At 47.0% G+C, this 13,354-nt stretch overlaps 1 protein-coding gene across 6 annotated transcripts in view; it reads left to right on the top strand.

Moving 5' to 3' along the window:
• Positions 1-13,354, top strand: part of CACNA2D4 (calcium voltage-gated channel auxiliary subunit alpha2delta 4) — a 1,390,363-nt gene that overhangs the window by 628,217 nt on the left and 748,792 nt on the right. For all 6 annotated transcript variants that reach the window (XM_069628636.1, XM_069628639.1, XM_069628635.1 and 3 more), the window contains 2 exons: positions 2,233-2,304; positions 6,270-6,331. In XM_069628636.1, the coding sequence (XP_069484737.1) occupies positions 2,233-2,304; positions 6,270-6,331 (134 nt within the window). The remainder of the gene's footprint in view (positions 1-2,232; positions 2,305-6,269; positions 6,332-13,354) is intronic.

Genomic DNA, 13,354 nt, shown 5'->3' with positions numbered 1-13,354 from the left:
ACCCTTTGGATAGAGGAGATGCCTTCATGTCTAAGGTGTGTAGCCGCTTCTTGATACAATTCTTAATAAGCGTCCATTACATAGCAAATAAAGGATCAATTTCTTATACGAAAGAAAATAACCAGCATGACATATGCTGGTTTTAAGAGTTGACATAAATATTCTCTTTTTCTGATAGCAGGCATATAATTTTGCTTTGCTACAGTGAATCATTGTGGTGCGTAAGGAGACTAAGCGATATGCCCTAATAATGACATAAGAAGGTGGATGGTCTTGAAAGCGGCAGCCAATTTACGAGTTAACCTAACAAAGGGATCATTGCTGCAGAGGTTGTGTTTTTTCAAAAATGAGCTGTTCTTTTTGTCTGCTAACAAGACTTTTTCAAACACGTAGATGTATTATGTGTGCCAGGGTTCAGGAATGATAGAAAGTGTTTCCACTCATGTCTTCATGGTGCCTCCAGTGGTGGTCGTCTCCCGGGAGACAATATAGGCTATGACATTTAAATAATGGGCAAGTGGGCAGATTCACTAAAGGTTCCTGCATGTTGCTTGTTCCAAGGGTGCATGCAAGTGATGGAAAAGGCCAGGTCCTGCGGGTGGAGGCATTATCATAAGGGCGCGTGCCTGCGCAAAGAGCTTCTTGACGCCTTGAAAATTCGTGCCGTGAGCAGATCTATTGGGGATGGCTGCCACATGCCAGAGTACACCCCTGAATCATGAATGGATGCATGCTGCAGGGGTGTTGCTAGGTGTGGAAAAGATCCGGGGCTGCACTATTGTCGGACTCGGGCTAGCTATAGCCTTTTGCTTGTATCCCCTGAGGTTCTAACCGAGGCTACAACCAACAGACCTGGGGCTATAGAGCCTCAGCCCCCCTCCTCTTCGCAACGCCTTTGCATGTTTGGATGACGCCGTCCCTACTGCTGGTTCCCCTCCGCGTTGTCTTGCCTGTTGCAGCCACAGGGAAAAGTGCAATGCAGACAGAAGTCTGCACCGACACCTGATGCCTGCCTTTCCTAGACACATATAGAAACACGTATTCATTCCTGAAACGGGTGGAAATGTAAACTATAAATTGGTTGGGATGGTTCTTTGAAGGCCTATTACTGCAAATGTGCATGCTTCCCTCACATGGGGCAGGTGAGTGTCACGCATGTGCGCTATGCACCCATTTGCAGGGAGGGTCTCGCTGTAGTACCCTTGTCCAGCAGCCAGTCCCTGCTCTATTACACAAGTCCACTCTGTACGTCAGGGAGTTGCCTGTGCCAAATGTGGAGGGCGCTATTACTGTGCATTCCACAGGTGCATTCCACAGGTGCATTCCACAGGTGCACTCTGGTGTGAACCGGCCCCAAGTTTTCAGCCACTTCTCAGATTTTGGGCCTTTTGATACTAACCGCTGCACGCCACCTGAATACATTACAGTACAGAGCGAGACCAGACATCTACGACAGTCACATTCGACATTTGTATTGGTAAAGGGTGATAATTTGATGGGCATTTTCAGGAATGTTGAAAGTAATGGAACGCCCCAAGACTCTGGGCCACTGGACAACCAAATGCAATTCTTCTGAAGCTGATGAGGTAACAATGAGAAACAATGGCCCTCATTACGACCTCGGCGGTAGCCATGCCGCTATTGGCGGCAGGGCTGCCGACGAAATCGCGTCCGGGTCCAGGTCCACAGAATGAGGAATTACCGGGCCATTCCGAGTTCGGAAGGCCCGGTACTTCCTCCCTCCAAGTACCCGGACCCGGTCCTTCCCCATTCCCATTTCAGCCCCCGTAGGGCTGAATGGGAATGGGAGAGGGAGCAAACAACTGGCCATTACGAGTTGGCCCGTTGTTTGCTCCCCCTTCCCCTCGCGGGACCAGGTAAGCATGCCTAGTTTTCCCAGACATGCTTACCGTGTCCCGCGAGGGGACCTCGTAATGAGGCGGTATGGGGTTAACGGCGCCGGCACCTTTTACGGCGCTGTTAACACTGTACCGCCAGGGTCGTAATGAGGCCCAACGTGTAGAAATTTAAATTATTTGAAAAGATGGAGCAAAAGGTGGTTTCATTTTGGGGGTGAGCCCCCTGTTGAGTCCATCCAATTATGAGTCTGACAAATATAGAGATGGTAGGTCACTTTGTTGTAAGCAACTCTAGGCTTATATTGTGGGTCAGCAGGAAGACCTAATCGTGTCTGGTTTCAGTGGCACTAATACTCTCTTCTTTACCGTGCAGCTGAGAACGGCGATGATCAATGGGGAAACGGGCTACCTCTCCATGGATGTGATGGCGCCCGTGGACAAAGGGGTAAGAATGCATTGTTTCATACGACTGGCTATAATGGTCCAATCGGCATAAGCCGAATGTGACATCAAATGCGGGGAAGGATCATGGGCTGGAGCGATTGCCGTCACACATCTAACAGGCAGTTCAGTGGACCGACACTGAAGCCGTGGTCATCTCAGAGGTGGGGTGTACTGATGATACCATGTCCCGAGGCTCTGCACTCCTGGGCTTTGCATACCTATGCACTCCCAGTGCTGTAGTCTTTCTAAACTTCAAGTTATCAAATTAGGCTTAAACATCCAATACTAGTGATTGGCAAGAGGAGAGCCGAAGGCTGCAAACACACTGGCCCGGTTAATTGGAGTCACCTACGAGTTTGATACATGATGCATTCAATTCTTGGTTCTGCGGTTAGATGAGTAGATGTGTAACATCCAATAAATATGGGCCAATCAAAAAGCTTTCGTAAATCTCCATAAACTATCTGTACACTAAAAAGGCCTGAGAGCTGCCAGACCCCATCCGAAGCTAAGTGTTTATAACAGAAAAAGGATAGTAGTCTATACACCTATGCAAATATATTTAGTACAGGCTTCTTGCCGGATATATTTTCATCGCGGAAAAGCCAGCTTTCCCTTGCCGAATATCTCTCCCTAGAGAGCGGTGATGAGCCGCCATCTTGTGGAAGGCGACAGAGAACAAAAAGCTGACTCTAAATTTCTCAATCTAGCCAATGCACAGTACCATACAGTCCAGTATTCTGAACAATTCCAGAATTAAACATGCATATTCAATGTTAAAACAACACGGACACTAAATCAAAGGCCTAGCACGGGGGAGTTCTAATCTCATCTGCGTGTTCATGAACCAAACCAAATAAGCCAATTATTAATCTAAAATAAATTAAAATAATTATTCACTGGGGAATCCAAAGACCTACTGGATATCCCATCCAAAAACTGTCAACCGGTTTCAGCGGACGACCCAATTTCTTTTTTACACCGATTTCTTCAGGACCCAAATACTTATCACGCCTAAGGTATTTTTGAGGAGTTTTTGTAAACTCATGGTTGCTTCACGGACTCCCAATTCATGCACCTCAGATTATCTCATGATCTAAATAATTCTCCCTATGACTTGCTGACGCATATTTCCTGCATGAGGGAACACATTATAATTCTTTGACATTCTAAGGACCCACGTAGATCACCTAATATTTATCAACATATCTTAGTAATGGGTCTCGTTTTGCTCAAGTGCAAATCTCATTTCATCTCACTTGGTGCACCAGTGGGAGAACACAGGACTTCTAGTTCACCTAAAAGAATCTGTGATGGGTGATTCCCTATGATCATTCCTTTAAAGCATTAGTATTTCACTCTCCCATCTGTCCCATATGTCAGCTGTACAATACTGCAAGGATCTTACCTTGTGCGTAGGATCAGTCCTGAAGGATGCGCAGCGCTGCATACATTCATTCGGAGTGTTTTCATTTCAGCGTTTACAGCGGGGCCCTTATAGTCTGTCATGTGATCATGCTACAACGTACTTACGTTGAACGCGTGTTTGTATTAAAGTCGTCTGGCAGTATGACATCTAATCTACGTGTGTTGTGTTTAATACATAACAGTAGGTCTTACGTTATGGGCAACATAATTCAATTCTCAGGGCCCGATTCATGGAATTTTTAGCACGGTTCAAATTTACTTTGCACTGCTGAAAAGTGACTTTGCACTGCCGACACAAACCCTGATTCATGGAACTGTTCAAAGTGTATTTTTGCAGTGCAAAGTCACTTTTCAGCAGTGCAAAGTCACTTTGAACTGTGCAAAGAATCCCATGAATCGCGCCCTCAATGTCCAACAATTGGTCTTACAAATACCGCTAAGCTAGTCATATACCCGGATGTCTTCCTTCTGATCCCTAAGGGCATCTAAGGTCGTACTTGAGAATACATGATTTCCTCAAAGTTGAGACACCTACGGGTGATGTCACTTCATATTGTTCAGAGTGTAGCCAGGCTCTGCCAAAATGTTGCCTCATTAGGACCTACGATATCCGTCTTAAGTCTAAACATCCACAACTGTTCTCTTTTAAATAGAAGGGAACCAATATCACCATCCCTCAGAGGAATGTGAACTTTCTCCATTATCGTCCAGACAAACTCGCTCTGTGAGTGTTGGAGATCGACAAAATGATCAACCATGGGCACCATGCGTTTTTTTGTTCGGATGCATGACCTGTGTTCTGTTTAAGACAGGTTTGGTAGGTCTTCATGAGGCAACTTGTTGGTAGAGCCTCGCTCCACTGTGAACATTGTGAAGGGACATCACCTGTAGGTGTCTCAACTTTGAGGAAATCGTGTATCCTCAAGTACGACCTTAGATGCCCTTAGGGATCAGAAGGAAGACATCCGGATATTTGCCTTTAGCGCATGTGCCCCAGTGAGAGTAACAAATAAAAAATATCTGCTCAAAAAGAACAGCTCCTAACGCTTGCAATATTCCAACATTTTTTGGCACAAGGCATGACGAGCTGAGTGATATTTGTAGACCATATCAATATTGTTAGGTATTGAGAATAGTTTGATGGCACCCATCTCGTAAGACCTACTGTTATGTATTAAACACAACACACTTAGGTATGATGCGGTAGTGTTTATTGATTAGATGTCATAGTGCCAGACGACTTTAATACAAACAGGCGTTCAATGAAAGTACGTTGTAGCGTGATCATATGACAGACAATAAGGGCCCGCTGTAAACGCTGAGATGATAACACTCGGAATTGATGTATGCAGAGCCGCGCGTCCTTCGGTACTGCTGCTACGCACAGGGTAAGATCCTTGTGGATTATCCAGCAGACATATGGGAGAGTGAAATACTAATGCATTCAAGGAATGATCCAAAGGAATCACCTTCTATCACTGATTCTTTTAGGCAAACTGGAAGTCCTGTGTTCTAGCACTGGATCTCCAAATGAGATGAAAGAAGAAACAGGATGCGTTACTAAGATATGTTGATAAATATTAGGTGATTTACACGGATCATTAGAATGTCAAAACATCATATTGTGTTCCCTCATGCAGGAAGTATTCGGCAGCAAGTCACATGGAGAATTATTTAGCTCACAAGATATAACCTGAAGTGCCTGAATTGGGAGTCCCTGAAGCAACCATGAGTGTTTACAAAAACTCCTCAAAAATAACATAATAGTGTTAAGTATTTGGATCCTGAAGAAAGCGGCATAAAAGAAATTGGGTTGTCCGCTGAAAACAGCGGACCTTATTTGGATGGGATATATAGTAGGTATTTCTATACCTCAGTGAATAATTGTTTTTAATTGATTTTAGATTAATAATTGGTTTATTTGGTTTGGTCCCCGAACAAGCAGATGAGAGGGAGCAGTAAAGTCGAGATTTGAGCTCCCCGGTCCTCTGCCTTTGACTAAGTGTCACAGTTATTTTAATATTTGATATGTGTATTTACGGTTGGAATGCTTCAGAATACTAGTGGACTGGATTACAGACTGTATTGTAGTGCTGTGTATTGGCTAGATTGAGAATTTATGCTCAACATTTCTTCTCTATCCCCTTGCACTAGATGGGCAGCTCATCACCGCTCTCTGGGAGAGACACTCTGCAAGGGAAGGCTAGCTTTTCTGTGAGATAAATATATCCGGCAAGAAGCTTGTAGTGTATAGACTACTATCCTTTTTTGTTATAAATCTCCAAAAACGTATTCCCAAACACAGGCTAAAATATTAATGAATTCGTGAATGCCTCAATGTAATTACATTGAGATCAATGCTGCCCCATTTAGGTCCAGTAATCTCTGCATCCTCTTTTCATAGTCCTCTGTGTGAAGCTCTGAACATACGAAAGCATTCGAATTAGAGATCTTCAGGTATTTTACACCTGCTGTATGTGCTTTTTATACTCCAAGTTTTCAGCAAATTTATCTGTTCCCTTTCTTCAATTTTTCCAGAAACGAGTCCTGTTCTTAACCCATGACTACTTCTTCACTGACATTAGTGACACGCCGTTCAGGTAAGTCTTGTAGCCCATTGATTCATTGCATGATCCTTTCAGTTGAGAAGGGTGAGTGGGGAGAGGACATCCTAAGGTGAGACACGGTATCCCCTTTCCCTTTCAACAATGAACCTTCTATCCCTCAAGTCTTTGTAGGCTACTGTCAGCCCTTTCCCCTTTCTTCCCTCCAAAATGTCCAACAAAAACACCACCTCAACACTGGGACAAGGAAGAGGCAAGGAAGAGACCAACTAGGAGGACACGTCCTCATTTAGGTGAAATAAACACATATCAGTCAAGTACCAAGACGAGGAGGAGACAGTGCAGTTATGTACACTTCCTTTAATGCAAACCACCCCAAACACCACTTTGGTACTCAGACGAAGAGGAGTGCTATGAGGTGTACCGGTGGAACAGCCAGCCATGTCCAGCTAATACGTTTCACCATGGTCAGGCAATTGAACTAAATGACCCACACCTGTGGTCATTTAAAATTTCAATGGGTATAAGAATCCTTGCCGCACAACACAAAGGGGAACACAGAAGCGGGCGGCAGAAGCGGGCTGGAGAGTAGCTGGCTGGAGAGAGAGGAGTGGAAGAGACAGGAGCTGGGAGCTGTGGCAACCAGGAAAGAAGGACACCGGGTGTGAGGCCGGCCCCAAGAGGGTCTGGAGGTTCTGCAAGCCCTCCTTGTTGGGTGCAAACAGCAGGAGCTGTGGGGCCCTGAAGCACTCCAGTTACTGCAAAACCCCAAGAGAGCGAGTGGTACTCTCCATGGTCTACGCGTGGGAAAAGCAGAGGGATTGGATGCTGGAAAGCTGTGCAAGTAGTGGAAAGAAGCCGAAGGAAGCTGCTGTGTATAACCGATGAGTGGAAACAGTGAGACGCTCATACATGGGCACTCCCGGAAATTGAAATAAGCACTCTTGAATATCGAATGAACTGAAAGCTGTCATAAGCACTTTTGAATGCTGAAACAAATGCGTTTGAATACCAAACAAATTGAAAGACATTATAAGCACTTCTGGATGCCGTACCGAGCAAAAGCAAGTTATGAGTACTTGTGAATGGAATGAAAGAAAGGTGGTGCATGGAGCAGATAACACGGAATGTATTGTATGAAACAAGTATTGGCAAAGTCAAGAGAATACCAAGAAGGACATGAAATGAGAAACCGAGCATTGGCTCAAAGCAAACAGGGGTCCCAAGAAGTGCAGGTTAAGAGGAAACCTGTGTTGGCAAGAGCCAGAGGAATACAGAAAAGTGTAACAAAGTGCATGGTGGCCAACAAAGCCATGGTACAGTGTCAGAAGAGTGTGACACTGTGGAATCAACTGAACATCACTGCCAAAGGGAAGCAGTGGCTAATTGTTGCTGGAAACTGTAGAGAAGGGGTGTCTGTTGCGTGACCTGTGATGGGTGAACCGTTTTGTCCGACAACTGTGCCTAGTCCAAGTGCCCTGCATGGAAAAGCCAATGAAAGTATAGGTAAAGAAGCCTGTGTTTGCCACAACCTTGTATGTGAACTTAATCTCAAGAAACAGAACAGCGTAACTAAACTGGTGAAAAGTATTGATGTCAAAGGAGCTGGGAAGTGTCCCAAGGAACTGGGTTATTTTGGAAAGATTTGAACTATTGGGGAATAGAACCCTAATCTTTTGGGAACGGTCTTGAACTTGGGGAAGGGGAAGCTGATCATAAGCCAAGACCTGAAGGAAGCTATAAACTTTCTTTTGAACACTGTTTATTTTGATTCTGACATCCCTACACGTTGTATACAGTTACCATAGGTTTTGGACACAGACAGGCATTTGATTTGGACTTCCTAACACAGACTAGCCTTAGTTTTCCTTAGGTAGGGAAATCCACCTTAGCATAGGGCAAGTTAGGCCATACTCCATCCTGAATATTAAGTTAAATAAAACTTTTGAGAACAAATCTGAATCTGTCTGTGTCTACTTTGTGATGCCTGCACACTACAAAACTATTAGGATGTTGTCCTGTTGTCAAGTTAAACTGTAAATATAAGCAATACTTGAGTTTAGGGTATAGTGGCCAGCATCTCTCATAGTTAACAAGGCCACATCAAATTGATATCACATATGTGTCAGCCCTTTATGCCCAGTTCAGCTGTGGAAGAGTTATGTGTATTCTCCCCAGAGAGGCTGGAACTTGCCCTACTGGCAGGAATGTAGCCTGGTGGGATTGCCTCTCTTTGTTCCTTTGTAAGGGCAGGTAGCACCCTTTCCCAGGCAGAGCCACTTGATAGGAAAATGGCCTGGGAACAGGAATGAAAGGGTAGACCCATTCAAAAAAGGCCTATCCTCACACCACAATGATGCATAACTAAAGGCCTTTGATACTATTGAGAAGGGAGCAGGGCGGGGTTAGTGTAGACATGGAGATCTCTGTACAGTGGAGGGAAGGTTTGACCCTCTTGTTTCTCTCTGGACCTTTAACTTTAAAAGAAGGGGTCTCTTATTACTTATTTGAATCATATTTTGGACTTCATCCCGTGAAGAAGATTTTGTTGGACCCTGTTGGGATCGCAGTCCTTCCCAAGTCCTTCAGTTGTGAGGTGAAGGCAAGCTGTGTCCTCTGCCCATCCCAAGGGACAATTTGGGGGTGAACCTGCTGCTGGAACAAGACCTGCCTCTCTGCCAGCCACAGCAGTAGCCAGGAACTCACTCGGTTGAAGGACCACTGCAGTTGTGTGCTAGCCTCCCCCTTGTTTGGGATCTCAAGAGCAAGAACCTGTCTTGTCCCTGGGTCCCTGGTGTGGGACACACTATACTCCTAGTGTATTTGAACTGCGTGGAGCTCTTTTCAAGAACCAATCGACACATCAGACCACTGACACCCTCTGGTGCTGCCTTTTGAGCTCTCCCGATCTTGAAATTGCTTGCACGACACCAAGAAATATGATTCAGCACTACTGGACCATCAAGAAATCAAACGGGTACTATTAACTTCTAACTGCCCACCCTGGTTCATTTGTGGGCCCTAGAGGCTGGTTAGGTCACTTGTATCCCTTTTGCACCCAAGAAAATATCCTTTTGGAGAACATTGTGTTTATTACTTGCCTTACGCCCCTGATTCATTACCCAAAGTGCTGCATCTTACTATCCTTGCTTATTCTGTGTTCTTTCAGCAGGGGTGGGTTTTGTGTAGTGTTTATCTGGTTAGTTATTATTGTGCATGGTGTGCTCAAGTAAAGTACATATATTTGAATAGAACCTTGATTGGACATTCCTTTATTGTGGCCTGTCATACTTCACTGTTTCGTTTGCCACTGAACCACATTCACACCCCTCTTGAGAGTATAGCCTTCCGTCGGCCCACGTTACCACAAAAGGCGAAGGAGGTATATCTCTTAACTGGTCCTGTTGTACCTTTCTGATTGTGGTGGCTCTTGGTTTTGTAGACATGAGAGAGCTTAATGGCTGCTTTAGCCTCTGCTCATCCTTGTACTCTTGTAGGGCAGAAGTTGATTCGTCGCAATAGCCCCATTTGTTGAGGTAATTGATTGGTTACACCCACAACAAAGTAAAAGATCAGCAAAACCCCCTGAAGGGACACCCATTAGAAAAAGCCATGGATCAGTGACCACACCCCACTGCTCCGATGTAAATGGCATTGCCTTTGATGGAAATTAGTACTGGATGCTTTTTCTCCTTAGCTATACATCTAATGTTCCGAGCACTTGTGTTGTTAGCTACGAGGTGGTAAACCTAGAAACGCATCATCAGAAACATGGAGGCCGGGGTTCCCCCATCCTCTAGCATGAGCGTGGAGGCCAGGAGGAGGAAGTGCAGTCTCCCAGAGTACTTGCTGATACATTATAGGGAGGTAGTGATGTTGCATGGTGAGGGTAAGAGTAATACTTGTGGTGTGGAACACCAACAACACCCTTAAACCATTGGAGCTGCAATCCGAGCCAGGCACCAGAAGCCCACCCCCATCTCCTACCAGCTGACTGTTGCCGGGAGATGACCAGAGGCACGAAACTGTCTGCTATCACTAGGAACCCACCACTGTTGGCTGAGCAGATCGAGTAGTATATATAGCTTCCCAGAGTACCCAGTGATGCGTAGTGAGAGAAAGTAAGGTTTCAACAAGGCTAAGAGCACAGAGTCTCGGTCTGGAACACCAAAAGCTGGGACTTCTACACCCACAATGCACTGGGGCAGATGTCCAACCCACACACCAAAAGTACCCACCCCTCAGTGCTTTAAGTGGGCCGGGGCCTGCCAGGGCTGGGCCCCGGCAGTCTCCAAAAAGTGAGGTTGAGCCGTGGCCCTGCCGGGGTCCACCGATCCCACCAAGCCACGGCGCCGGCGATTTGTCATCCCCCACCACGGCCGCGACGGGCGATGAGCCCGCCGGCCGCTTGCCACTGACTTGCCTGACTTAATAATGGGCCGCCCATGATTAGGTCAGGCAAGTCAGTGGCAAACCGAGTCAGACAACGGGCAACAGCTGTGACTAACAGAATTGCCAGCCAGTCACAGCGTCGTGCAAACTGTTTTAGCGACGCTGTGACTGGCTGACACCTTACCTTCTTTGTCACTGGATTCTATGCTGCGAGCCTGCGACGACCACCTCCATCCGACGGGGAGAATCACATCCATGGCAGGAAGAACTTTGATGAATTCCCCAGTGCTTATAGCAGCCACATGTGCAAGTTCCAGTTAATGGATTGAGCAACTCCCATGGCAAAGTGGCCCTATCCACAGTGCCCTGTGGGCATGGTCTGCGCCATGCCAAGCAGGCACTATGTCCAAAATGTACAGTGACACCCCTGGCAGTGCCAGCTAGGCATTGCCTTTGGCTGTGCCCAGAGGATCTGTGCATGTGACCTGGGCTTTTATCATACTGCTGAAACAGCGACCTAACCTGCAGTTCCTACCAGGTGTGGCCGGTGCCCATTCTCACCAGCTACTTTGCACATTGCCTTCAGACATTCCCTGGGCACAGCTGCTGAGAAGCCCGCCCTGTACCAGAGGCATTACTTTTGACCCTGTCTTGGACTCAGTTACCCTACCTACACAGCCCAGTTGGTGTGGCCTTTGCCAGCAGACACTGTGCCCGGAGCATGGCCTCTCATCTAACTGAGACCAGTTAGGTGGTCCTGTGTCCTTGCCCTGCTGTCCTTGTACCTGGGTACGTTGACCCCACATGCAGTGCCTCCCGAACCTTGTGCCCGGCACTTGGACTTTTTCCAAATATTTTGCACAGCAATCCGACTTGTAGTACCCATTGGCATTGATAAGTGGTCATGCCAAGCAGGCACCATGCGGTGCGGAAGGGAGACCCTACTTTGCCTTTAACCATGCCCCGGACACAGCAACCCTTCCAGCATTGGACACCGGAGGTTTTTGCCTATGGCTATGCCTGGCAGCCACTGTACCTACCCAGGACGAGGAATGCCGGCCCTACCCCAGCCATTGTAACCAGACTTCCATTGCACAGCAGTCACTGTGCCCCTACCTGCACTACTTGCGGCCTTGTCTTGTGCCCTGCAACCCTCATGTCAGTGCCCTTTACCTAGCAGCCAATGGGCGCTGTGACCTTTCTAGAGGTGCCTCTCGGACATGGTCAGTATACACGCCAAGTGGGCCACATGGCTTAGCCTCTGATGATGTCACGTGCACAGTGACCCAGCTTGCAGTCTCTCTGGGCATGGCCTGTGGTAGTCAATCTGCCACAGACCATCTGCCAGTGGCATGGCCTTCAGCCATTGCATGGGCACTCTGCTCCAAACTGCAGAGCCCACTGAAACCATACCCAGCAGTCAGTGTGCCGTGACACGTCCTACATTGCCAACTGGGCATAGCCACAGGCCATTTCTAGCAGCCACGGGACCCCTACCTACAGCGTGCCCACTGGGCTTGGCCTCCAATGATGCCCATCAGTACCTGTAGAAGGGCATAGCCAGTGCTTTAAGTGGCAATTGAGTTATATGAAGAAGAAAGCACTGCCTGACTGGTAGATCGCTGCCACTGGCAGCCGATGCTGCTGCGAGCTGGTAGGTGGCACCACAATCTCATCAGATGTTCCACTTTTCTGCCCTGACCTGTCTGCCCACATTATAAAATAATCCATCCCTCTCATTTCATAATAATGGTTTTACCAGGCGTTAAGGACGGGAGCCGCTAAGGGAAATCAGAGCCAATAATGGTACCGCAAATTGCGGTACCGTTATTAGCTACTTCCCCCTTCCCATTGAGCCCTATGGGGGCTGAAATGGGAATGGGGAATGGTTTGGTGAATGGGGACTTGCCGGTCCTGCCAAGGTCGGACTGGACCAGTAAATCCCCATCTCACCAAACCGGACACGGTACCGGTATGGGAGGTAGTCATGGCGCTAATAGCGCCATGACTACCTCCATACTCGGAATGAGGCCCAATGTCCCCTAAAACCCTTCAACCTGATTTCTCTCCTCAAATAAATCCATGTAATACTAAAACCCCCATACACCCTCATTGCCCTAGCTGTACCCTACTGTTTGGCTGTAGAGTGGTAATTTGCCACTCCACGGTGGACCGCAGGTGTGGGAGGCAGCAGCAGAAGGTGAACTGCAATGTCTGCCTCCTGAGCTGCCTCTCGCCACCTGCCTGAGGCCCTGCTGTGCAGTGGAATGATTCCACTATACAGTGGGCCAGAGGAGGGGGAGTGTGGACAGCGGAGCATTGGAAGAATGCAGGGAGTGGTGTGGTGAAATCTCTCCCACAGCATTCCGCACTGCCACTACTGCAGGATTACAGTGTTATTACTAAACAGGATGATTATAGAGCCTTATCTAGGGCCTATATTGAATGTACTACCAAAAGGTCCTATGTTAATACTACCCGATGGGCTGTGTTATTGCTTGCACTGTCCACTGACGCAATATACATAGTGTGCGGTGGGTATCATTGCTAATAAAGACGCACTGATGTAATCATATCTTTACCTCATTATGGGGCATTGCTACTTATGCACTCTAGAAGTGGTGGGCTAGGGACCAAAAGAGGCCCTGGAAATATTTTTCAAAGTGG

The sequence above is a fragment of the Ambystoma mexicanum genome, chromosome 12 (assembly GCF_040938575.1).
Source record: "Ambystoma mexicanum isolate Mex_15411 chromosome 12, UKY_AmexF1_1, whole genome shotgun sequence".
NCBI lineage: Eukaryota > Metazoa > Chordata > Amphibia > Caudata > Ambystomatidae > Ambystoma > Ambystoma mexicanum.
The sequence above is the reverse complement of the archived record's forward strand: the minus strand, read 5'-3'. Positions and strand labels throughout refer to the sequence as shown.